Raw genomic sequence first — 27,422 nt, 5'->3', positions numbered from 1 at the left:
GGCGGCCGTTGGGCCTCGCGCGCGGCGGCCGTTGGGCCCCGCGGCCTCAGGGCCTGAGTCAGCGCGGGGAAGCGGCGCGCTGAGGTGATCCTCGGCGACGCCGCGGAGCCTCTCACAGACATACCCACTGGTTTTTACCAGCGCGTTCCAGTCGCTGTTCAAAAATGTTTTAATAAAGAAGGCATCTTCCTCCACGTTTGTAGATGGGGAAAACCAGAGAATCGTTCAGCCCAGGCTGCTGGGCAGGTCCTTGAAAGGCAGTGACTGGAGCTGGGATTTCCAGAGCGCAACACTTGTGGCCACAGGAAGCACTTCTTCTAGTATCGTATGCTTTATATCTGTAAATAAATGCGATGAAATAAGGATTTTCCACCAGAGAGTGGTTCCTTCCCATTAAAATGTTATTGGAATCTACTTTTACACGGAGTGCCTCACACAAATAAATAGGGAAGTGGATGTCCGTGATAAAAATTAAGCCATGTAGGAATCTTCCAGGCTTTTTCCAGTCTGTTTGCAGAAGGCAGTGCTAAGAGGGCAGTGCTAAGTGCAAAACAAATGAGCAGGAAACAGAGTAACACGGAAAAAAAGATAACAAAGAATATGCACAAAATAAGGATCAAAGTTCATCAACTGAAGACAAGCCTGTTAATTTTAGGCTTAAAAACAAGTTTTTCAGGGCTGGATTTCATGCATCTACATGTTCTAGTCCCCAAAACGTACACACAGCTGAAACCTGGGAAGAGTTCCTTGTCAAGTAATTAGTGCTTAAACCTCCCATTTGCTTTTAACTTTCTGGTTATACTGTACAACAATCTGTTCTAGTCCCCAAAACGTACACACAGCTGAAGCCTGCGAAGAGTTCCTTGTCAAGTAATTAGTGCATTTTCTGTTAACTTTCCGGTTATACTGTACAACAATCTAGGTGGAATCTCCTCTAGGTCATCACCTGATTGTAATCTTTCGAACTGGGTTTTTTGGGGCACTTCTTCCCCCTGTAGTTGTGATAGCTGTCTCCACGTTGCCCAGTCGTAGGGCAGAGCTGCTGGCTGGGGGGCCTGGTGCACCCTCAAGGACTCCAGCCCCCGCTGCGTGTCCTCCTCCGTTCCCAGGTACACAGCCACCCTAAAGAGTTCACCTCGGCTTTTGAACAAAGAAGTCAGTGAAGACAGTTTCTGCCCAGGCACAACAAACAAGGGTGTTTACTTAATTCCAAAGAGAAAACAATACGCAACTGAGCCCAGAAATACCCGCAGTTTCATTCCCAGGCATATCGTATCTAACCCTTTGTCAGTGGGCAGTCAGCAGTCAATGAGACATGCCAATAAATAATCCCATCCCTCATGAAAATACAAGGACCCGTGTCTGTACCAGCTGTGGATCCCGACCAGTGCTCTGCCCACAGCATTCGTGTAGAATACGATCCTGTATTGTGTTCCCTCCGAGGGGGTGGTATCCTCCAGCCATCACCATCCCAGACTGCTCTAACATATTGTTTCATTACGGTCTTTCACTACTGTACTGAAATAAAAACACAGTTGTAACACGCTGAATCAGAACCACTGTGTTTCCACAGCCTCAACAACACCCACCCTTCTCTGCTGCTTTCAGACATCCAGAAACTAGAGCCTCAGCTTTGGAAGTACTGTATTGTGTTTAGTTATTTATCATGTCCAACCATCTGCTGCTTGACGTGAAGTAACCCACAGAATAATGCTCTACATTTTTAATGGTTCCATGTGCGAGGTCATGTTTTCTCTTCCTACGGTGCAGTGTAAATATAGCCATGATACACACAAGATGCTGTGGAAAGTGCCAAATGCTTGCACAGCAACAGTAAGCTCCCGTTAGCAGCAGGGCTTCATCCTTCTGTGCTTTTTCATTCTGCTCTTGCTGATGGTGTGACCACGGTGCCGGGCAGTGTTCCTCAGATTGCTTCTCTGGAACAACCTCTGCCAACTGATTTCAAAATCCTTACTGCTGCACTTCAGCTCATAACTATTCTCACCAATTACATCTATATAGAGGACCAAGCACTAGTACATAATCTTCTGTACCATCCAAGCCTTAGCATGGTCAAGGGTGTAGTTTTGGCTCAGCCCAGTGCAGAATTTGGAGGACAGTATGGTCAGGGACAGTTCCTCAAAAGTAATCTGGAGTTAGCCCACAAAACTAGATGGCTGGGGAGTACGGTCAGGAGGCATCCTCTGCCCTTGCAAGAGAACAGTCCTTGGTGGTGTCATTTCCACACACTCAGGAATGATGAAGTTCTCAACTCTTGCTGTTTTCTTTCTGTAACATTTCTGCCTTGACAGGTTTATTTCTGGAGGCATTGTGTTGGGCGACACAAGTTTATTTCCCAAGGTTTGAATTAAAACTGTCCACAAATTTTGAAGGACCCGGTCATAGAAGCTTTTTCTTTCCTTTCCTTCAGTGGTCAGTTTATATCTGTCCATTATTACCTAACTCGTGATTCCTGTCCCAAAGAGCTTATGGTTTACGTATTCACTCTGTGTTTGTACAGTTCTGGCACAGTAGTCTTCTAGCCTGTGAACTGGGCTTATTGTCACTATGAAAATACAAGTTAAGAGGAAAATTGAGCTTTGTAGTCTTTTGTAAATTAATTAAAATGGCTTTTAAAAAAATCAAATCTGCAAGCAAAGTAGAGCTTAGTAAAACTCAAGAACAGATTCCTAGTGAGCAGTACATAAGTTCATTCAGGGAAAAAAAAAAGGCTTGGAACACTAGATTGTCCTGGCAAGTATGTTGCCAGGGAGCAAAATAACCACTCAAACCAAAAAGTTAATTATTTAATGTATTATCAGTAATGTCTGGCATTTCCCCCACTAAAACGAGTTCATGTTCAGGCACATAGTACCTGAGCCATGAGTGACTGCAATTGTTAATGCATGCACACAGTGCAGGTAAAATGATTCAGAAAATAGAAAAGTTCAACCTAATGAAGTTCAACAAGGGCAAGTGTAGGGTGCAGCTCCTGGGGAGGAATAACCCCATCCATTGGTACAGGTTAGGGGCTGACCTGCTGGAGAGCAGCTCTGCAAAGAGAGAGACCTGGGAGTCCTGGTGGACAAGTTGATCATGAGCCATCAAAGTGCCCTTGTGGCCAAGAAGACCAATGGTCTCCTGGGGTGCATTAAAAAGAGTGTGATCAGCAGGTCAAGGGAGGTCATCCACCCCCTTCACTCTGCCCTGGTGAGGCCGCATCTGGAGTACTGTGTCCAGTTCTGAGTGCGTCTGTTCAAGAAGGACAGGGAACTGCTGGAGAGAGTCCAGTAGAGGGCTACAGAGATGATCAAGGGAAAGGAGCACCTCTCTTATAAGGAAAGACTGAGAGACCTGGGTCTGTTTAGCCTGGAGAAGATGGAGAGGGGATCTCATCAATGCTTATAAATATCTAAGGGGCAGGTGGCAAGAGGATGGGGTCAGGCTCTTCAGTGGTGCCTGGTGACAGGACAAGGCACAACAGGCACAAGCTGGAACACAGTAATTTCCATCTCAACATGAGGAGAAACTTCTCTACTTTGAGGGTGCCAGAGCACTGGAAGAGGCTGACCAGAGAGGTGGTGGAGACTCCTTCTCTGGAGATATTCAGAACCCTCTTGGATGCATTCCTCTCCAGCCTAGGTGAACCTGCTTTGGCAGGGATGTTGGACTAGATGATCTCCCAAGGTCTCTTCCAATCCCTCCCATTCTGTGATTCTGTGAAAGTTGACCTTTTAGCTTTTAATTTATAATGAAATCATAAGTAAGGATGGCTCTGGATTCCTGTGCTGACATTCTCTGTATTAGCATTCAACTCAGAGTAGCTCAGGCAGTAAAAATTAATTGATCTAGTTTTATTCCAGTGTAAACATCAGAAGGTAGTCAGACTCTGATTCTGTAATTACCTAATTAAATGTCCCACCATCTCATCAAAGGAGTAGTTATCTTAACATAAGTAGATACTTTTATATAGTACCTACAGTCACCTGTGATAATCTACTGAATTGTCTGTCTGGTTCACATTATTTTTTCCCTCTTTTTTTCTTTTTCCTTGAAGTCCAATTATCTAATGCTTCATTTTGTCCTTCATTTGAAGCACAGTAGTGCTGGTTGTTGTAGCGTGTAAATCCTGTCATTTAATCTGTCCCTTGGTGCTTGATTTTTGAGAACTTTTTTTTAAAAAAGTAGAAGTTATTTAGTTGCAGACATTTCTAAAACATTTGGGCCCCTAGACTTTCACTTGTCGCCAGTTTTGTCTGTCCTGCTGGTTTTGCTTTGCCTCTGTTCCTGGGATCAACTTTTCCTGCTGTATCAGGAGCTTGAAAACAAGCAAACAACTTCTTTTGAACAGAGAAAGAATGCTGTCCTTGTCCAACATAAAACTGCACAGGACAAACTGTATACTTTATTCCATGTGAAACCGTCTTGGTTTTGGCAGCGTGTTCAATCTGTCACATTTTGGCAGATGCTTCTGGCCATCCACCAGCCCCCCGGTCTGTCCCGCCTGAGCTCCCTGCCCTTTGCCAGCTTTAGCTTTTGGATTTTGCTTTCCATAGGGTGACAGTTCCCAAGTGTTGCAGTTGCCCACTGACAGCCCCTCTTGCTAGCCAATGCACTTCTGACATCAGTTCTTCGCTTCCTTCTGTGGCCTCATGATCAAGAGGTGAGATGATGACATCATCCTCAGGAGGACTGTGATGACATCAGAAGTACCGTAAGGTTTAAGTAAGTCATCAATGAAGCAGGGGAGTGACAGGTGAAAAGGGCAACTGGGAGGATTATTTTGTCAAATGATCAAATGTGGGATTGTGATTTTCCAGGAGCTGCTGCAGCTGGAATTAGAGGCCGGGCAGGAGGCGCAGGCCATGAACCAAAATGCTCCCCTGGAACGATAACATGCTTATCAGCTCATGCCATCAGGATTTGCATTGCATAACCAAACTTGGGTTTGAGCCAAGTACTTTCAGATTTGGTTTTGTGACACATACACTGTTTTCCCCCACCCCCACTGAAAATACACTCCCAAGAAGATGATCTGTCGCCAAAAAAAGTACCAGACAAGGGTTTTTTCCTTCTCAGAATATAACAAGTCTTGATGATGGAAATTCTCAAAAGAGCCTTTCTTTTTCCTCTAGATCCACATACAGCCTTGCAAAACCATGAAAACCTCAATGCTTCCTTTATATCCTAGGAGCTCTTTCCACAGTCAGAACTCAGTTCTCTGCTACAAAATACTTGGCCACTGAGAAACAGAGGCATCTATTGACTCCTATGGTCCAAACATGGCCAGAGCAAAAGAGTGTAGGATTATTTAAATTAGGAAAAAGAAGCTCTAAATAAATCACCCATACTGGAAATCCACTTGCACCAATGCAATCTCATCTGAAAGTAATTTAGCTCCAAATCTGTAAATAACCAAGCTTGAGGTCTCTAAACATAATCTTAGCTTAGAAAATCTTGAGCCCCGATAAAGCAAAGTAGTCACAGTGTATGAGATTAAGGACATAATAGTGAAATCATCAACAGTTTCTTTCTTCAGCCCAAGCCCAGAATTCCTGCGTAGGCATGTTCAAACACAGACCTGTGCCCTGCTCAGGCAAAATACATACTGGTGTTTAAATGCACACACATATAAGAAATGAGAGATCATGCACAACTCCGTGGAAAACCCCGTCTGCCTGTTTTGGACTGAAACCTTAAAGCTAGCATTTCATCAGTCCAGTAAATCTATGCATGACTAGCAAAGCTTTTGCCCAGAATACTGTTTTCAAAGCACAGCAAATCACAAGCAAGATGATCAGTATTATTTGTTCAGAACAAAATAGCACAAAACACGCTTTGAGAACTTCAAACAAAGCTGCTCTACTTCCCAGGGTATAATCTTTTCTTTACAATTCCTGCAACTTTTGCAAACTAAAATAGCAGTCTTAATCCAGAAGGGGAAAAGTTATTTGGACACGAATTCCTTCTGTTAAGAAGGTTGTTGCCGCCTTCTCAGCCTCATGTCTGCAATTTCTACATCAGACTGTCTACCAATATTGAATTATATTCACAGACAGGTTCTGAAAGTTATTGCTCAGGGGTTGTAAAGCAGCACATCTTGATTAGTTCACTGTATTGTTACCTCCTTACTATGCAAACTAGTCCCTCTGACTTGTAGCTAGAAAAGATGGAACAGCTATAGTCAAGATAATAGGAAGATAAAGAGATATTTTGTATAAAGCATTTTCTTAGGGTAGGCTGCTCATTAAGTGCTAGTAGAGCTCAGCTTGAAGTTCATTCTATAACTCCACTGAGAGAATAAAGTATCTAAATTTAATCAGTTTTATAATAGAAGTGACAATATTTGGTGCTTGTCCTTGTGAGTGAAAAATTCTTCCCTTCTGTGCAGACCAGGGTAGAAAAGTGGTTGTTGTGTGGGTGGCCCTGGTGAATGAAGGGGGACTCTGTCCCTTGCTTGTAGTTACGAGAAGCAGGTTCACTTGGCTTTGAAGCCAGAAAATTCTGCACTATCTCAGGTACTGTCATTAGGTCAAGTTGTCATATAAACTGGATGAAAAGGAGTTTAATCTCCCCTCAAGAAGGAGGCAGGTGGAGGACTCTGAGCAGGCTGTCAGGAGGAAAGGCAGACCCTGGCTGCTTTCTCCCACACCAGTGAACTGATGGGGGAGGCTTCTGCAAGCTTTGCCCAGAAGTTCCTCTCTTCAGCCCTTTCTCATTAATTTTGCTGAAAAAAAGCAAGATAATCCAACCCTTTGCTACTATTTTGTTGTTGTTGCTCTCAATAAGACTCAACTTCCTTGAGTGTTTGAAGTGGTAGAATGCAACCAGGTTCAGGCATTTTTTTAAAACATCTGTGTGTATCGTCTAAAAGGACACTTGTCCTCTTTTCCCAATTCAGCCTGTGCAGCAGGGGTGGATCCCGCGCCTCCAGCCAAAGAGCACCCACTTGCCCTCCCCAGGGCTTTCTGCAACAGCGAGGCAGGCGCAAGGGTGCAAGTCTGCTCAAGAGCGTTGGCCCTCAGGTCTTTCCACACCATCTTCTCCTTCCACTCGTGCCCAGCTGTGAGGACACCTCAGTCTGGCACCGTGGATTTCAGATGTCTCTGATCTTTAACCTCTAGACTCAGCATCAGGTGATTCAGGGGGAGAGGCGAGATACTAGTTTGGGATAACCTGTTTTAGAGGCATTTTCTTTGCAATTCCATTCTTAGTGATTTTAGTGATTTACAGTTTATGCCAAGGACTGTGCTTGTTCTGAATTTATAGTACAGTCATCCTTTGAATGCCTGCGATAAGGCAAAATTTGAGCTGTATGGAACAACAATAATGTTTAAAAATGGATTTGGCTTAAGCAAATGATCTTTTCAGTCTTGTTTGCTGTGAGGGCTTCTTTAATCTTGCTGTTGTGGGCTGATTTGTTCTCAGAAATAGATTGCTATTAATGATTAAGATTGTGTTGAAATCCTAGAAACAAGTTGAGGCACAGAAATAAATCCTGCACATTCAGTCACAGGAAAATAAGTTCTCTTTAATTACTTACATCAAGCCCGGGCAATTTATCAGTGAATAAGGTGGTTTACTGTGTTCCTCTTATCAAAGCAGTTCAGTCTCCTGGTTTAGGCTGAGGACTTGTCTAAAACTCTCACTGGTACCTCTAAGTCAGGTATGGTAAAGCAGGAACATTGTCATTTATTTCAGTTTTGTACCTGCTATCTTCCTTTACATCTTCTGAAAGGACATGCATATCTACGTGACATTGTCTGAGGAACGGGCTTCACTTTTATGATTTCTACATCTGGAGTGCTAATATAGTTAATAGATGTGATTGGCTTTGCAAAACCATGAAAATAGTACTTTCTTTTATTTCAGTTTCATGTTCAGATTTCTGAGTGGGAGAAGTCTCCCTGGTAACTCAGTAGTAAATCCTTCCCTCGAAATATTCTTGGTGTTGAAGTGAATGTAGTCTCTCTCTGGAAGTGTTATAGCACTGCAATCCCTGAATATAACAAAGGATGTTATTTTAGAACTGCAATTAAACAGCATTTCATCTCCATCAGTCTAAAAATAATTATTTGGAAAACTAAACTTAGGTTTGCTGTGACAAAGAGTATGACAGCCAGTTTGGATTTGGAAAATGAAGTATTTAATGGAGGAACTACAGTCTGTGGATTGAAAGGAAGTCTTTCCCTTTTCTGATTTTTGCTGTTTTGTTGAAAGCTGAGCTGAAAGTTGAATTTTACCCTAATGGAAGGTTTCAGTATTTGAATATTAATATTTGAACAAAGACTGTGAAATATAAGAGAGTCTTGAAGTATAAAAGGCACAAAAGTTTTTGCAAGGAAAGCACCTGTCTTAAAGGGGGGTTATTATGTCTGTATAGTCTGGCCAGAAAGTATGAAGTATCTGACTGGCTCTCAGGAGGCACTGATCCATTGTAAAGACACCTAATTCAATGTTGGACTGGGAAAGCTGAAACAATTTTAAGTTAGTCCAGTATTAAAATACTGTAAATGAATGTGTGATCAACTCTGCCTGCCCTACATATCATTCTCTAGATCCTGCCTTTACATAAAAGCCAATGAGAGTCAGCTCTGTGCCCATGTATTTCTCTCCACAATTTGAGAAAAGCTTACAAGCACATGCACGTATGCACAAGAGCTTTTTTTAAAAAAATCTTTTTCAGAGGTATTTTGAGAAAATGGCTGCATCCAAGAATTAGCACGCTGGGAAAATCATTTATCCCTATTCCATAAATTTGGCAGAGGTTCTTCTTAAAACAAGCATTCTGTACAAGTCTATGGAAATCATTTGCTTCAGTGAAATTAGTGGAATCCATTTCATGTTCTGGGGAAGAAAGCCTTTGTCCTGGCGGTCTGTATGCTTTACATTTTCCATTATGCAAATCTGAGAATTCATCAGAGAGTTTGCCTCATTCCTGCTACCCTCGTTACAATTTACCGCACAGTTCATCTACTGCAGACAAACCTACGTACCATGAGCAGTCTCTCAAACCTCACAGCTTTTGCCCACAAAAGCAACAAGACCTTGTTCTGCTGTTACTCGCGCGTCAGCGATCTTGTGTTCAGCATATCATGCGCAAAGAGAATTCCCATCCCAGTGAGTTTAGGGTCTGAAAAGCATCAGGCCTGATGCTCAGTTCACACAAAGCCACGTAATCCCATTCAAGCCAGTGAACTCTGTATTACACAAGCAAAGGGTCTTGCTCATTGTTTCAAACAGGTGGAATTTTTCTTAAAAAAGCAAGACTAGGAACGGGCAAGCGGATAGTGCTTTGTATCAAGCTCTGCCATAGTAGGAGAAGAGACAAAGGCCTGGTCAGAAAATACAGAAAATAATTCTATTTAATAGAATAAAAAACAAAGTCATACCCACAGGTAGCTCAGAGTCATATCAAGGTACATGTCTGCTTCTGATCTGAACTCTGCAGGCACCCTGTTTTTCCCCGTGCCCACCCCCACACTGCAATTTGGGCACAAACAAAAAAGCCTCCCTGTTGCAGTCATCCCACTGGTATCAGATGCCCCTCCCCGGCAGCCCTGGGTGACAGCCCAGCCCGGTCACCCTGCCTGTTTTGCATGTGGCTTGCATGGGGTTGGGATTATGTTTATTGCTCATCTTCCTTGTCCAGGTCAGAAATCATTTATCCCGTGTAATTCTGCTTCCTGTGGCCGACTCAGTTTGATAGGGTTTTCTCACTTTCTGTTTCATGCTGTCTGTACAGACACAGGCACAGCTTGGTGCGAACATCTCTTGTCTGCAGCATCTTTGGGGTTTTTCTGTTGTTATTGTTAATTTCCCAAGATCTCCCTTCTGTGCAGCACATTTTAAATATAGCATGTCCACATTAGAAAATTCTTATTCCTCCTCTTCTTCATGTATTTCTGTACTACGTTATGAGAAATCTAGGACAAACAGCATAAAAATGATACATAAAAATTAATTCAAAATTTTGCCCAGATAAAACATAGACTGATTCTTCTTAAAGTGTATTCTTACTGCAGGAACGCATTATCCTCAGTTCTTTCAGAGGTACAGTACAAGTTCCTGTGACATGTTTTGGTTACCCAGGAGATGTTCAGGTTCAGAATCTCACCTGAATGCAGATCTGAATGTTCCCAATGTTTGGAAAGGAATGTTCCCTAAGTTTGGAATTACATCAGTAATACTGCTTTACATGTGTTTAATATTCAGATTTTTTGGTGGCCTTTCCTAACTGGAGGTCCTTCCTCGTTTATTTTACTGGCATGTTGAATTCCCAGGTACCTTTTTGGCTGCATAGCTCAGCTACTGGAATTGGATGTTCAAACCCAACCCCATCCAACAGCAACCAACCTCACCCTCATTTCAGACTGCCTGATTGACTTATCCACCTGTCCTGTTTACATGACACTGCTAATATCCAATTCATCGTAAAGGTTAGATCCTGTTTGCAAAAGTTGACACAACTTCATGGAAATCTTGACCTACATCTGCCAGACTCAAACTGAAGAGCTGCCAGGCTCTGTCACTCAGCTCACCGAGGAGCTACGTGCGAGTTGCCATAGACTCCTGGATCAGGAAGGTTCTGTAAACCATAGAATATATCCTGCACTGCAGTGTGTAGGTTGTATGGAAACACCTGAGTGGGACCTACGTAAGACAGCAGTGTAGCTATGCTAACATTGTACTCCACCCAGGCTAACACATCTCCTGTGAAACCTACGCAGAGCTGAACGGTGACTTCAACAGTTCAGCTAAGCGGATGTGCCTACGTGCCACTGTTGGTGCTGCATGGAAATGCTGTGGTCCTACCTGTGATTTCAGACACGTCAGCCTCTAAATATTATGCCCCACCATCGCTGAAAGAGTAGGTCACTGCTGAGGAACAGAGGAGTCCAGAGTCTCTTAAGAAATCATTAAATTGTTCCCTGGATCCGTGTCTTTTTCCTCCTTCACCAATCGTTCAGCAGTGGCAGCTCTATAACCAGGGTGGGAAGTGCCCTTCTCCCTCTCTCATGACTTCTCCTGAAAGGTCCTTCTGTCCAATTTGTGGCTGTCCCCCAAGACCACCACCTCACACATGTGCTTTCTGCCTTCAGCAGCAGGGGAATCTGGGCACATTTTGCCTGGTTCGGGGCATGCCTGGCATCTCACATTTGTCACAGCTCTGCTGATTCTCTTCCTATTGCCCAAGTCAACTGCCAGATTTCTGGATTTTTGTGCTGTTTCCATCCTTACCCTGCTAGTACTGGCCAAGTGTGAGCGCCACCAGTGTTACAGAGCTGCCTGATCTTTCAAAGCAATAATAATATCACAGTAGACACAGTGTCCAAAGGGTGACTCTTGGACATGCTGTGCCGGGTACCAGAAAGTGGACAGGAGTTAACCACTGCCTTATCCTGTTTTCCCAAAGACCCACCAGGGTTCAAGCTCAGCCTGCCCTAAGGAACTGGAGTTAAAAAGGCAAATGAGTAATTAAATTCCTACATTTAGATTGCGAGTCCAGACGTTTCGAATCCAGCCAGGGTCTTTCATCAATGGAATCTGAAAGAAACAAAGAATAGTAAGGAATAATCAGTTAATTAATTATGCACAGAAGTTATAGTATCCAAGCCTCAATTATGGTCCTTGAAACCCTGCTGCTCTAATGAATACCTCTCCTGTGATTCCACCTTGCCCTGGTGTCATTCTCACTTTGTATCTCTACTTAGAGATGTTCTCAGTTCCCTCTTTCCACCATCTCAGTTTTCAGGGGTTTTGCAGAAGAATTTAGTTCTCTGCTAGCAGGATCAGTATCATCAGCCAGAGAGAACTTGGAAGCAGGAGATCCCTGTGAGCACTGGAGGAGCACGGACCACAACAAGCTCTGTTTATTCTTTTGCAGGATGGGGATGCCCAGCACAAAGGCCAGAGGCAGAGCAGTAATCCCACCCTGCTGCCTAGGGAAAAGGTCTTCTCATATGGCAGCATCCCTGGATCTGCTCATGGTACAGGAAGCCCTCCAGTACCCAGTAGGACAGGAAAAGGAATTCTGTAGGACAAGAAGAGCACATTTCAGCCCTTTTGAGGCAACCTGGATTTCAGGGGCTGCTTAGCAGAGCAAGGACTTTAGTCCTCGAGCAGTCCCCTCCTGACAGGACCCTCAACAGAGTGGCTGTACTTTCAGAGTCAGAGCCCCAAAGCTGGGAGGGCACACAATTACTGTGACAAACCTCTCTCTGAATACACAGAAGCAGGACTGAATAATGGCTTCATTTTTCAAGAAGCCACAGCTGCAAGACACATTGAAATAAACCAATACCTAGTAAAAAGGGGGAGCTTCCAGTGTTGCTGGGGATGATGGGAGTCGTGTTTTAAATAAAAGGAAAAGTTATTGAAGAGAAATTCTGTACTGCGTTTTATGCTATTTTTCATTCCATAGTGAAATTTTACACTGAAAGGACTAATTCTCCTGGATTGATAAATATGATGATATAAAGAAATTATTTGAAAAAATTCCCTTTGGTGTATAGAAAAATTAACATTCAAATATGGCCAGGTTTGCTGGTGGTGTGTGTTCTGAAAACATTCCTATCCCCTCGTATTCAAATCTCAAGATTTTTCAAGCACAAACGCTCACCAGAAAAAACAAACTCATTCTACTCTTTATCATTCTCAAGTTTTATGACAACCAGAGGACTTTGTGCAATCTCACTGAGCAAATAGAAAAGGCATGAAATGATCCCTTTTCTGAACTCTCATTTAAATACAGGTAGTGAAACAACAGATAAGGAGGAATAAGAAATAGAAAAACAAGCATTACAGAAATAAATTCCCCCCATTTTGGTAGGTGCAGCTCTTAAGGGTTGCATTACTGTTCATTACACTCACTCACACACTCTGTTATATGTATAATTAGAATAACATTTCATGTGGGTGACGTGAAAAGTAAGTTTGGGGTGGCACCGTCAGGAGAAGACAACAGAGGTCTGGCCCAGAGCCCTTCTCTGTTCACAATAATACCTTGCACTTGAGCATTCCATTAGGGATTGCACCACACTATTCAAACACAATTTACAAGTCTCTCAACAACCTTATGAGCCAGCAGGTATTATTAATTCCATTTTCCAAATGAAGAAACTGAGATACACCCTGACTGAACGACTTACTCTGTTGTTACAAAGGAAGCCTAGCATCAGGATTAGAAACAGATCTCTTTCCATATGGCCCATTGTTTTAGCAGTCCTGTCCTTTCTTTCTATTATCAGAAGCAGAACAAAAATACTGGCATTATTGCATCAATAATTAAATGAACAGAAATACTCTCGCAGGCTAAATTATTGATTAAAATACAGAAGTGTGTTGTATGCAAATGCTGGGTTTAATATAATTACATTTTCCTGTTGTATGTGCCCGTTTGGGTTTAAGATGCATCTTGCTGCTTTGTTGACGAAGATGGTGACTTGAAGATACCATAGCAGTTGACTGCTCAGGGATAACAAATATTTAGAACAGGAAATACAATATCAAATTCACAGTAAGTGTTTCTATACTTGCTGTTTGTATTTCTGATGCCGACAAAATACATATGGTGTATGTGTTCTATATACAGGGCAAGTTTAATCCCATTTTACACAGTCTGGGGTGTGGGTCTCAGTGCGTATCTTTAGTCTTTGTCATTTTTTGAATTCGAGGAGTACTTGCACCTCCCATGTCTTGACCATGTGAGAAGGAAACCCAGATGTGCTGGCTGGATGCAGTGTTTGGGGAACAACTGGACTCATTCCCCGGAAAATGCCTGTCGCACAGTTTGGCTGTAGCCTCCGGATTTCCCGAAGGAAATCAGATGTGCAAGACAAGAACCAGTGAGGGTACCAGTCTGCCAGCTGTGCACACAACTGGGTCCAGAACAGCTGCTTTGGGGTGGGCTGGAAGGAGCAGCTGTGAAGGCAGTGCACAAGGAGGTGCCACCTTCTTACTCCAAACATCAGGGACATGTTGGCAGAGTGGATAAAAGGTTTTCTATCTAAATTCATCCCTTCTTCCTCTTTCCCCAACCTGGAGCCCACCCGGCTAGAAAACAGCTCATATGAGTAAATTTCTTTTCAAATATCAATATTCCTGAAAGGATTAAACTGACCCCCTCTTTCTTTTTCTTTCTGTTTCCTTCTCCTTCTTTCTGTCTCTTTCTTTCTTTCCCTCACTTTTGTTCCCTCCCTCTCCCTTTCCTTCTCTTTCTTTCCTAAAAAAAATCAAAGTTCCTGATAAATCACACCCATGATTAAATAAATAAATCTCAGAAACACAATAATAGGAACTGCCACAGGAAAACAGTTCGTTTCATTAGCAGAAAAGTCAACAGTGTGTTGCAACAGAGTTGGTAATTGTACAATAGTGCTGCTGCCTGCGCATTCAGTTCCTCTGAAAAACAGTGATCAGAGACGGTCCTGTAAAACATTCTTTGTGTACTGGTGTAACGACCACGCGACTCTCCAGGATCCCTGCCAGCAGTTTAAAAGTACAGTTAATGTTGCAGTTAAGCATTTGATCTTTAGAGTTGTCCAATCTCTGCTCCCGCTCAGGTTTGAAAAACAACCCTAAGGAGCTTTCATTCAGTCCTGCAATTAATGGAAAAACCTAGTATTTAGTGAATGATACTTTGCCCATCGTTTAGAGTGACTGTTACAAATCAACTGGCTGCCTTTCCTATTTAGTAGGTTTGGAAATGCAAACTGACCTGAGTAAAAATTATTTTAAAGCGGACACAATGCATCAAATCTTTTTTTTTCAGCTGTGCCGGTCTCTGCAGTCACCCTGCTGACCTTAGAGAACAAAGCAAACGTAGGGAAAAGATGACCTTGCACTTAAGCTGGTGAAATAGGACACAAAGGCTATTCCTGTACAAGAAAACTGAACAGTCAGGGCACAGGAGGAGGCGCTGGGACACTCTGGTCTGTGCCCTGACGCTGGAAGATCAGCGCTTGGCACAGCTGCAGCCCTGACAGCTCCCCGCTTGGGAATGAGCACAGAGCATTTCCAACAGGCACCTGAATGGGGACAACCGGTTTTGAGGGTTGAAGGAGCTTAATAGCATGGAGGTGACTAGATCACAGCAGGTAGCATCAAAGCCAGAGGATGGGCACTGTCACTGTTTAGTTCACTAGCACCAGTGTAGCCAAGAGACCCAGATCTCCTCTGGAGCTACCTGAGCTTTCTTCCTTCCAGGAGTGTGGACATATCACAAGCCCTGATGCTCAGTTCTCCTGATGTCTAACAGGAATAATTTCATAAATTCATAAATTTTCAGGGTAAATTCATTAATATTAGTAAGCAAACTGTGGTGCAAAGCAAAATTTGCCTTTTAACCCCCAAAGAGAGGCTTCATGACCCTATCTTGGTCAGTCTGGCAGCATTAAGCCAAGCTGGACTTTTCCCAGCTAAATATGAAGCATTTAAGAATTAAGAGATTTCTTTTAGTTGATAGAAGATGGAGTAAAACAAGAGAAGATTCAGAGATAACAGGTATTATGGCATGATATCTGCAGGAGAACAGATTAGTCTGTACTTCATACTCTCACTAGAGTGAAAAATATATCATAGAAATATTGCAAGGGAAAAAATGGAAAGGTGGTATCTGTAACCCACGTCTCCTTGGGAGAGATACGGGGATGCAGTGAGCATGAAATGCAACAGGAAACATTTAGGCATTAGGAAGAGTTTATGATACCAGGAGAAGGCAAGCTCTGGTATGGCTTGCCGGAAGAGGCTGAGATCTGCCAGAGCAGGCTGAACATGCATTTGTCAGAATGTTTTAATTACAGTTGGATTTGCCTGTAGGCATAGAAATGGACCGGATGATCTCTGAGTCTGTTCCAGCCTTGTATTCTATTATTCTGTGATAAAGTGACACAGCAGGATGAGGCTGCATTTTCAGGAGCTCTCTCCTAGCTATGAGATCTCACAGTGGAAAAAAATCAGAAACTGGTAGGGAAAACCCTGTTACATCAAATGTCTTGAATCTGACTAAGAAAATAATGCAGAAATGAACTATAGGGAAGCGCTGGCAGATTAGCCAAGGGATGGACTGGGTGATCTAAGAGGCTCTTCTGTCTCAAACTTCCGACTCAGTCGCACGACATCACCTGACCGGTGTTTAACTCATCACAATGATGCAACAGATGTTGTAAACAAAATTACTCATTTGTGAATTACTCAGGTAATTTAACTCTGGTTCCTACAGTAATCATGCCTCTTAATGTGGTTAAGTACATGCTGTATGTGTGCTTCCTTGGTGCTAATACCAGAGCAAAACATCCTATTTCTTCCCTTGAGGAGCACGTGATTTTAGAAAACGATTACAAGACCCACCTCTGATGCCCGGAGTTTTCTCTGTAGGTTTTCTCTGTAGTACTTTGCAACGTGAAAACCATAGTAAAGCTTTATCATATGAAGTGGAGGAGGCCCAAAAAAACCCAGTTCTGCTTTATCACCTTGCTCAGACTTGGCCTGCATCGTTGCTTTCAAGTTAAAGGAGCCATTCTGCTCAAGCACTTTGGCAGCTCTGGTGTCGCAAGGCATCACATGGAGAGAGAATCACAGGTACAGGGCGGGAAGGTCCCAAGCAGCTTGAAGCCTCCTCACTTGCCAGCCCTCACAGCCTGCATTGCTCCAGGGACAACATGGGAGCTGGGGCAGCTCCTCCAGCACCAGCACAACGCTCTCCCTGCCCCGTCACTGCTGAAAATACAGATAGCTGCATTTTGCACTACCTCAAGTTCCTAAATTATTTTAAAATCTAGACGTATGCTGAATGTTTTTTAATAACCCAGCATCCATGGCGTTTCTGTCCTGGGGCTCCAATCTTCTTGCTGGGCATCCGTGGGAGAAGAGGAGCTGCAGGACTGCCGCAGTCTGAGGCCCAGGCACGGTGGTTTGATCACCGCATTTGAAAGTGAGTTGGAGCAAAGGTGGGAGGATCGCTACACAGCAGCTAAATGATTTGGCCAGGCACCTCTTTGAGTACGTCTCAGCACTGGGTTTAGCACATGAGATTCCAGTGCAGGTCTTTGAAATACGCCCCTCCAGGTGCCTCAGGCCAGGTCTGGATTCTTTCTGCCGAGCTCCTCCCATTTCTTAACCCCACTTAGTCACGGTGAAAATTATCAGCTGTTTATCTAAAATCTTGTGACGGCTGATAAAGGCCGTTTCCTCATCCCCACCATTCTGCTGGAGGAGCGTGTTTGGAGCGGCGCCTCCATTGGCTGGGGCGGTGGCCCCACCGTCACGCCTGCTGCTCGCTGTTGGCGGCGATTTTAATGACTGCAGTTAACACCGCACTTGGGAATGTTCCTCTTAGGAACTACCCCAGGCTACCAAAAGGTGTTTCATGAGGTGATGTTTCCACATCACCCCATCATCACACCCTCCCTCATGGCCTCGGCCTTTCCAGACCCGGGGGCCTCCCAGCCCTCTCCTTTCCGGGGCAGCCTCAGCCTCACGCCTGGAAATGGCAGCTGCTGGCGGCAGCTCCCCACCAGACCCCTGAGGAAGGCCGTACACACCTTTCACCAGAGGAGGGTTAAAACGATTGCCTTCTCCTCCTCACAGTTAGGTGGGTAGAGGAGCTGCATGGCAGCGGTGTCTGCACCATACGTGCCTTTGAGACAAGCTGTGGGTCCAGATGACCCTTGGGGCAGGCTTTGGGTCGTCCGGGCCCTCCCTGTTAGGCGCGAGGCAGAGGAGTTCAGAGCTAGAGCTGGCAGAAGATGGGATTTCCACCCATGAGCAACCTGGAAACTTTGGGGCTTTCATGGTAAGTAGAGAACAGCCCAAGCTGATGCCCGCCCTGCTGGTACTCACTCTGAGGCACCAGAGACAGGCTTAGTCATGTGCACAGAGAAAAACTAGAAAGAAAAACTAGTCAGGGGCTGTTCAGAAGCTCTTGGCTTAGTTCAGACATACTCTGGTCAAACAGGTACGGCGGCGGAGCTGGACCCGGAGCAGTCTGCTTTACAGGCTTGAGGAACTGGGTTTGTGACACAGGCTGGATCCTCCGGCTCCCAGACGCACTCAGGAGTGAAAACTGCTGCAACTCCTACCCTTTAAATAACACCGGGCACAGTTTGTGTGTGTTTTCACTCACTAGTACATTTTACCATAGGTCACATACAAATCCTTTACAGAAGCTTGTGGGGTGCTTTCGGGAAGGAGCGTTTCCCTGATCCCATTTGTTTTTGGTGCAAATCTGGGCCTGGGTTTCAGGAGTAGGGATGGGGTTAGGGAGACGACAGGCACAAAACTGGGTGCCTCATGCTGAGAAGCTGTACGAGCCTTTCGTGTTGTGAATTGAACCCTTTGTCGGTTTGTCTAACGCAGCTGCCTCTGTAGCCTGCATTAAATGTCACAGCAGCAAGTGGGAGGTGATCGTCACATCTGGGGCCAACCTTTACAGATCAGCTGGGCTTTTTATTCTCCCTATTTACTCACTTTGTTTGCTTGTAGACTTTTACTCAGAGGTCTTCCCTGGGGGTATTATAGCTATTTCAGACTGCAGGTGATGCTTCCCACCCCCCTGCCCATTGATTTGTAGTAAGCCTCCCATCAGAATGCCATTTATTCAGAGCAGATTAAATTCTGCCACAGACTGAAGTTGCTTCGAGTCAATACTGCTGTCACAGTACTGCTGTGTGAGTTACAGTCCGGAGCCAGCACAGGTACAAACAGAGTAATGTGCACATCAGGTTTCAAGATATAGCTTCAGGACAGGTTTGAGAGAGCGATAACAAGCCTGCATTAAAGTGCAAGTGGATTAAAATATGCATGGGTTTTTCCACTTTTCTCAGTCCAACTAGGAAAAAAAAAATACTGATAGGTTTGCTACAATTCTTTAAAATTTTTCATGTGGTCACATCTCCCATGCACATTACTAACTGCAGAAAAAATATATCATTGTCTTACATCCAGTCTTCATAGATTTTTTAAAGGGATTTGCTAGCCATAGCCTTTTAAGGAGTAAGTTTAGGTCGTTTTGTAGAAGATGGATATGTCCGTAATACGGAGAGGACAGAATTTGTGTCCTTGTGTCCAGATCATCTTTCTGAAGTGGAAACAAGAGGAGAGTAAAAACAATCCTACATCTGAGGGGTGGGCGAGGAAGTTCGGAAACTTCCACTGCAGCTGGCACTATCACAGGCTTCCTGTGATCTGCTGCACAGCCCAGCCCGCCTCACTCTGCTTCTGGTTGGTTTTTTTTTTTTAATAGAAAATAGAGAAAAGAGGATCAACCTCAGACTCCTGTTATGAAACTGAATTTCTCAATGTTCACAAAGGTTCCGAGTTCCTGAGGTCAGTACGCAGGGCTCGCATGCAGCAAAGACTACGTATATGTAAAAGTAAACACAAGTTCATAAATAGAGTTTGGAAGCAGTTCCCTGCTGGATTTTATCCAGGAGGTCAGAAAATAAGGAGGAGGAGAAAGCTAAGTGTGCCTTTCGTTGCACGTGGTTTGTTTTTCTCACTAACACTACACACTGTTCAGGACAATTTCTAGGAAGAAGGAGGCGGTCAGAAAAGCCAATCACAATATGCTACAGCTTTGCTGACGGGAGATAAACAGCACGTGCAGAACAAGAGGAAGTTTTTGACTCAAATTCTTGGGCAGAAGCATCACAGAATGCAATGGGGCGTATTATTCCTGTGGCAAAAATCAAGTAATTGTTTGTACAGAAAGCTTTAAAAGTCTTTAGAAATATTTTTAAAAGTGTTAATAATCCCCTGAGCTTAACCGGGCTTTAATTAATACTAAAATAATTGGATTGGCTTTGAAATTCTTCCACCGTGTAACAATATCACACTTTCAGAGGTTCCCTGCCTCTCCTCCTACTTCTCTCAGTATTTTGCCAGCATCTGTCACTCTCTTTGGTTAAACGTCGTAGAGTTTTTCTCCAGGCAGTGCAACGCTATGGGTGAAGCTTTACAGATCTGCTTTAGAGTGGATGCTCCACATGGGGCTGGCTGACCCCAGAATAGAGCAACAGGTCCCAACACTGTTTATTTTACACTCCCAAAGATGCTGTTGTTGCTCAGATGGTGGTGAAGCAGCGCCAGATCAATACAGCAACAACCAGCTGCCCTCAGGAACGCCTTGGGACTCTGTTTTCTGAATTTGTAGCTTAAGAAAAACATGGAGAGACAGGTCCCAATACCTGAGTCACAAACCTCTCCCAGAGTCCAGTGACATGACTGAGGACATCAGAGATCCACCTCCAGCAGTGGAGGATCCTAACTGCTATTTCTGGGGAATGGTCTTCCCCAGAAGTGATATCAAGGTTTTCAGAGCTCTGTTTTTGAATCATTTTTATTGAGTATGTTGGATGTTCAGGGCACTCCTGCATTCAGACAGATGAATGTAGGCAGCGTGGGATGAGCTGAAAAGTTTGCTTGATGCGTATGGCAGGGTGAGGGACATGCTGTCCGGCCGCCCCGAGGCTGGTGAGCAGTCAGGAGGTGTGTCTGCTCCAGCACTCCCCATGTCCTGCTTTCAGCAATGCTTGTCTGGGGATTTATAAAGGCTTTTCACAAAGCAGAAAATAAGCCACCGGCATCACCAAGCAAATAAGGCCACCATTTCTCAATAGCTGTCAACTGGCAGAAGCCAGTTAAAGCGAGGAACTGCCTCTGCCACGTGTAAATATCCTGCAGATTCCAAACAAGTAGCATCTTCCCTGACCTTAGCTGGAGCTGAAACGAGTTTACAGTTCCCTCTGGAGGCAGTGGAGAGGTAGAGACGATTTCAAGGATTGATTTACTCCAACAGGGTTGTCTTTATTTAGCTGGGGAAATGAGCCCTTCTGTAGGGACGTCCCTCTCCTTCCACTCAACACAAACGCGGTAAAAAAAGCCCTGCAGCATCCTATTTCACTGCGTCTGATGTGAGTGGAGATGAAATGAATCCGTGGGAAAGCAGGAGGGGGGAAGCTCCAGGGAACCTGTGGGAATTGTGGTTGGGATTGAGGGTGCTGTCCCAGATGCCATGTGAGGAAGGGCAAAAGGCTGATGGCCTTTGGCAGCCCTTCTCAGTGGCAGCTGAAGGCTCTCTCCAGCTCCTGCCAGAAGCTAATGGAGACCTTTGCATCCAGCCCAGCTCTTGCAAACATCTTACATGGGTGTCCTGTGGAAGGGAAACCTTTTCCCCACCAGCCAGTGCCCCCATCCCTTTGGATCTGTCATCCTCACCCCCTGCCTCCAATTCACTCTCGCCGTTAACCCCCCATCTCCGCCCAGCCTTTCTTCCAAACCTGGCTCTGTCCCCTCAGGTTGTCCCACTAATAGCCCTTTCCTTCTTGCAGGCTACAGGAAAAGGTGCCAGCCCATGAAAAAGCTAAATATCTGTGTCTTGCAGTGAGCACTGGGCTAAAACTTAGTCCAGAACACTTTCATAGTGCCTCAACCATTGCAGAAACCCCCCTCTCCTCCCCAGTTGCCCAGAACCACTGAGAAAATAGTCGGGAAACTTGACCATTGCCTCTCGGGCTGCACTAACCTGTCACCCATCAGGGACATTCTGCCAGCAGGAAACTGGACGCCTGCTTCGGGCTTCTTCTTGCAGTCATTAAGTGTTGGTATAGAATGTCTGCCAAACCCCTATTAATAAACCACCTTTTTGTCTGTCGCAGTTACGCCAAGAAAAAATGCCATTCCCCTTCCACCATCCGTCTTCTTTGTGTTTCACAGGCCCTACCACAGCTTTCTTCTCTGCCGTTTCCTGATCTACTGAGATTTGTGTCGTGCTTAAAAGAGGAGGAAGAATATAAAAATCAGTGAACTAGTCACATAAATAAGAGTTACAGGAAAATACTTGTTCTCAGCTATACCGTTAGGGCCTGACTGTCCACAACTTACTACTCTGGAGGGAAAAAAAGAAAGAAAAAGAGAGAGAGAGAAAGTATATTAATTTTAAGCTTTATGGCACAGTTAATATTCAAATGTGTTGCTGCAGAAATTTTCTGTGGCCATCTTTGTGGACTCCTGCTTTACAAGTCTAGTACAGTTGCTGGAGGGGAGAAGAAGGGACAGATGAAATAAAAAATAAAGCAGACTTCCTTCTTCCATCATACTTCACTTAATGTTACTTTTTACATGTGTGTGTGTGAAATTATTATTGCGCTTTTAATTTATTTATTAAATTCATTATGCCCTCGTATACAGCACAGCCTCTGAATTTTAAAGTGTATTTCAAAAGTTGTTATTGGCATAATCCCCTTCTAACAGATGGAGCAACTGAGAAAGTTGCAGTGGGTCGTTGAAACTCGTCCAGCAGCACAAGGGAAAACAGCTTCGTCATCCTGTCTCGGGCCAGCACCGACGAGGCCAGGAGCTCTGGTCCCTTTGTCAATCTCAGCTGAGAGTCAAGTCTTATTTCACTTGTATTTGAGTTTTGGCCTCTGTTGCACACACAACATAAAATTTCCAGGGGAAAGGATTTATGAGCACACAAACATTTTTTACCAAAGGTCATGTCTGTGTTGCTTTAAATTAGCTCAATTGCAGTGACTGTTGCGTTTCCACTGACCTTCCGAAAATGCCAGGACTCGGCCAGGGAATCCAATTTAACTAAGGATCTAAAGACAGAGGACATTTAAATACCTATGGGAAAACTCTCCTTCAAGTTTAATCTGTTTTATTTTAAATTAGGCTAATAAAGATTAAGGAAACTGCTGGCTTTCAAGAGAGTTTTCATACAAATATTTCTTGCAATTTATTTATTAAAGAGTAAATTTCCACTGAATTTTCTAAGTGTCCCTCTGCATAGAAGCCCCCCTGCAGAGGTCTTTGACTCATAAAAACCTCTAAGCAGAAGCTGGCAGACTGGGGGTGCTCAGACAGTTATGATGAAAGGAGATCCCTGAACTCTAGAGATTTCTCAGAGATATTTACTGGGATGGAGATCCCACAAAGCCCTGACTTGTACCTCTGCTTCCTATTTCTCTGCCTTGAAGCATCCAAGAAACAATGAGTCCATGGGCTCCTAAAACCCTTAGGAAAAGATAGGGCAATTATTTCCAGATTTTAAAGGAAAATGAATGATTTTATTAGCAAAGCTATGCAGAACTCCTAATGGCTTGTGCAAGTGCAAATTAACCTTGATGTGCTTGATGATATATTATTTGTTTTTTAAAAGGTCACCTCTGTCCCACAGCAGCTTGCTCTATGGAGTATGAGCATCAAAGCTGTGCTACAGGCAGAGAGTCAGCAAAGAGAATGGTGTGTTATACCCCAGCATAATGCAGAAACACCACCCCTGAGATGTAAAAGCAAATAAAAGAAAACCTTTCATGCTGGTTAGCAGCTACACAAAATATCTGGATATAAGGATACATCCAGATTAACAGACCTACTTTTTTTTCCTTTTTTTTAAAGGATACATCCAATTTAATTGACCATTGTTGCTCTGCAGGCTGTTAATTATCACATTGCCTGGTTCCTAACAAGAGGAAGATAAATACCAGGCATCGGCCATAAATAATGTGTGTGACCACTGGAGGTCACTTTTGGTTCAGAAATCCTCCACTTCAGAGGCCTTTTGACAGCAACACGACTGCCGCCAAAGCAGAAGGGAACACAACAGGGGTTTGCAACTTGTTCATGAAAATTCATTGGAAAATAGTTATTTCACTTTAGGATACTTTGTAGCCCAGAAAGGCTTGAGGGAATTCTAGCAAATTGTCTTCATGAAACAGCTATTCTCACTAACTGTTTTCCATATTACAGAGTTGTGCAATGTGGGTATTTTGTCCTGAAAGTCAATAAAATTACTAAATTAATGAACTGAAACAAAAACTATAGGATTGGGTTAGAAAAGGAACGTATTTTCTGTCTCAGTGGCTTTGCAGACACACTACTGGCTCTGCATTTAAAAACGTTAACACCATTCACCTGATCTGTGGATCAGATATCTGCTGCTTAGATCAAAGGCTCCAAGTTCCCAGCTTTTGCCACTGAAGAAGTAAAGAAGGAGCAAAGAAAAGCAGTGATATTCTGGGCACTGGATTAATTTCTAGATTAATCCTGCAAAATCTTACACCTCTGAGGGGGGTCATCCTTAGATGATCGCTACAAATGGCTTCAGAGGGAGACTGTGTCTAAATGAAAAAGGTTTTTTAGACCAGCCTCCATGTTCAGCCTCTTTCTTTTTGCAGTTCTTCTTGTTAACTCGGGCTGTTATGAAAGGGGCTGCTTTCTGGTCCCTCCTGCTTGGGAGCAGCTATTGAATCCCTTTGTCCCCTGTATTCCCCGTCTCTGCTGGGCAAAGGACAATTTGCTGATCCACTATGGCAGTGCAGCTCAGCAGCAACGCCACAAAACCAGCAGTAATCCAAAAGGCTTTTGTGAAACTCAGGAGACAGAAGGGAAGAAAGGAAGAGAGGGCAAGAGAATATAGAAACCACATAAATCCCTCCATCAGGTATTTTCTTCTTGGCCTTTCTGAAGGAAGGATGGAGAATTTATTGTGAATGGGCACGGGTAGGAGTGCCTGTAATATAGTGCCTGTTGGGTTCGAGTCAATGATTGCCCTTTTGTGCTCTGGTCTGTGGATTTGATGATGAACTTCCTAAGAGACAGTAGAGATAAAAATCCTAGTTTGCCACTTGTTGAAAATTTAAAGCGCTATAACTTCTAAGTGGTACCACTAAGGGACAAACAGGCTCTTGACTCCTGTCGTTGAGTACCATGGTTGTGCCCCAGAATTTCAGCCACTGAAACCTAAACAAGCACACAAAATTCCTGCCCACAGGGACAGTCTCGCCCAGAATTTCAGCCACTGAAACCTAAACAAAACTCATGTGTAAGCACGCAAAATTCCTGCCCACAGGGGCAGTCTCAGGCCCCAACAGGACACAATGCAAAGAGACTCTGCATAGCTGTCCAGAGACTCTCCTTTGCTGTCAGCTTTGCAGGGAAACCATCCCAATACAGCAAGGACAGGCAGTGGTGTAGGTGTACAGACAGCTCGGGGCTGGCAATGAAGGTGCAGTGGAAGGTACCAGCTTCAGCTGGACCAACACAGACCATAGGTTAAACGAGAAATGGTTTCAGGAACCTCTTTTTCCTTCTGCACTTATATATATGACATTATACTGGTAATCTCTCAGAAAAATGGTAGCCAATTTTCCTGTGTCAGGAGAGATAGGAAGGGACTCTTTACCAGGGAGTGTCATGATAGGACGAGGGGTAACAGTTTTAAACTGAAAGAGGGGAGATTTAGATTAGATACTAGAAAGAAATTCTTTCCTGTGAGGGAGATGAGACACTGGAACAGGTTGCCCAGAGAAGCTGTGGCTGCCCCATCCCTGGAGGTGTTCAAGGCCAGGCTGGATGGGGCTTTGAGCAACCTGGTCTGGTGGGAGGTGTCCCTGCCCATGGCAGGAGGGTTGGAACTCAATGACCTTAATGTCCCTTCCAACCCGAACCATTCTATGATTCTATGATTCTATGATTCTATGACATATGCAGTTCAGTTTGCAATTTCTTAATTATTTCTAGGAAACCATCCCAATACAGCAAGGACAGGCAGCGGCGCAGGCGTACAGACAGCTCGGGGCTGGCAATGAAGGTGCAGTGGAAGGTACCAGCTTCAGCTGGACCAACACAGACCATAGGTTAAACAGGAAATTGTTTCAGGAACCTCTTTTTCCTTCTGCACTCATATATATGACATTATACTGGTAATCTCTCAGAAAAATGGTGCCCAATTTTCCGGTGCTCTCCCCAACTTGTGGCCATTAAAACAAGAGGACATGCATTATACTGGTAATCTCTCAGAAAAATGGTAGCCAATTTTCCTGTGTCAGGAGAGATAGGAAGGGACTCTTTACCAGGGAGTGTCATGATAGGACGAGGGGTAACAGTTTTAAACTGAAAGAGGGGAGATTTAGATTAGATACTAGAAAGAAATTCTTTCCTGTGAGGGAGATGAGACACTGGAACAGGTTGCCCAGAGAAGCTGTGGCTGCCCCATCCCTGGAGGTGTTCAAGGCCAGGCTGGATGGGGCTTTGAGCAACCTGGTCTGGTGGGAGGTGTCCCTGCCCATGGCAGGAGGGTTGGAACTCAATGACCAGCTGTCCAGAGACTCTCCTTTGCTGTCAGCTTTGCAGGGAAACCATCCCAATACAGCAAGGACAGGCAGCGGCGCAGGCGTACAGACAGCTCGGGGCTGGAACCATTCTATGATTCTATGATTCTATGATTCTATGACATATGCAGTTCAGTTTGCAATTTCTTAATTATTTCTAGCTCCACAAGACCATTTGCTCCCCTGTCCTTAACACCCCTCCCATATATATAATTTTGAGCAGAAGCAGAAGACAGTTCTGCATTTTGCCGTGAGTGCTCTTCTCCAGTGCTCTCCCCAGCTTGTGGCCATTAAAACAAGAGGACACATGTTCTGGGGTGCCAACACCATGGTCCCTTTTCATGTGCAACCCGTTATGGCACCTGCAGCCTCGTGGCTCCCTGAGTGACAGCGGTGGGAAAGGCTCAGCTGATGACAGCCCAGTCCTTATCTGCTGGTTGATTTGGAGTAGAAACTCTTTGGGAGCCTGCCGTGTAGGTACCAGACAGACTTCTGCTGCTTTTGAGGAAGCTTTTTCTTATCTCCCAGAGACAAGGGACTTTAAATGGAAAAAAGTTTTAATCTTTGTCGTGACTGGTAAAAAATGGATACATTTTTAAATGCAAACATCTGAAAGTGTGTAGCAGGAAACAAATATGTATCGCTGCTTCCAGAAATCTCAGACCATATATATAATTTTGAGCAGAAGCAGAAGACAGTTCTGCATTTTGCCGTGAGTGCTCTTCTCCAGTGCTCTCCCCAGCTTGTGGCCATTAAAACAAGAGGACACATGTTCTGGGGTGCCAACACCATGGTCCCTTTTCATGTGCAACCCGTTATGGCACCTGCAGCCTTGTGGCTCCCTGAGTGACAGCGGTGGGAAAGGCTCAGCTGATGACAGCCCAGTCCTTATCTGCTGGTTGATTTGGAGTAGAAACTCTTTGGGAGCCTGCCGTGTAGGCACCAGACAGACTTCTGCTGCTTTTGAGGAAGCTTTTTCTTATCTCCCAGAGACAAGGGACTTTAAATGGAAAAAAGTTTTAACCTTCGCCGTGACTGGTAAAAAAATGGATAAATTTTTAAATGCAAACATCTGAAAGTGCGTAGCAGGAAACAAATATGTATCGCTGCTTCCAGAAATCTCAGATTTTAAGGCAGCCCTGGTTCTTGGAGATGTGTTTGTGTTTTCTGCTTGTTTGGACTGGGTTTTTCTTATGTGCTCCACTTTAAGGAGTGTTTTATGCTTGCAGCCCAGCTCTCAGTGTAGGTTTTGCTCAGGGGCTATGCAAACATCTGAAAGTGCGTAGCAGGAAACAAATATGTATCGCT

General features: G+C 44.2%; 1 protein-coding gene across 1 annotated transcript in view; it reads right to left on the bottom strand.

The window, feature by feature from the left end:
• Nucleotides 1-27,422, bottom strand: part of LOC106896629 (phosphatidate phosphatase PAH1-like) — a 48,715-nt gene that overhangs the window by 15,127 nt on the left and 6,166 nt on the right. The window contains exon 2 of the mRNA XM_014956746.1: nt 11,491-11,547. Coding sequence (XP_014812232.1) covers nt 11,491-11,547 — 57 coding nt within the window. The remainder of the gene's footprint in view (nt 1-11,490; nt 11,548-27,422) is intronic.

The sequence above is a fragment of the Calidris pugnax genome, unplaced genomic scaffold, assembly GCF_001431845.1.
Source record: "Calidris pugnax isolate Ruff unplaced genomic scaffold, ASM143184v1 scaffold171, whole genome shotgun sequence".
NCBI classification, from domain to species: Eukaryota; Metazoa; Chordata; class Aves; order Charadriiformes; family Scolopacidae; genus Calidris; species Calidris pugnax.
This window is presented reverse-complemented; position numbering and strand designations above follow the sequence as displayed.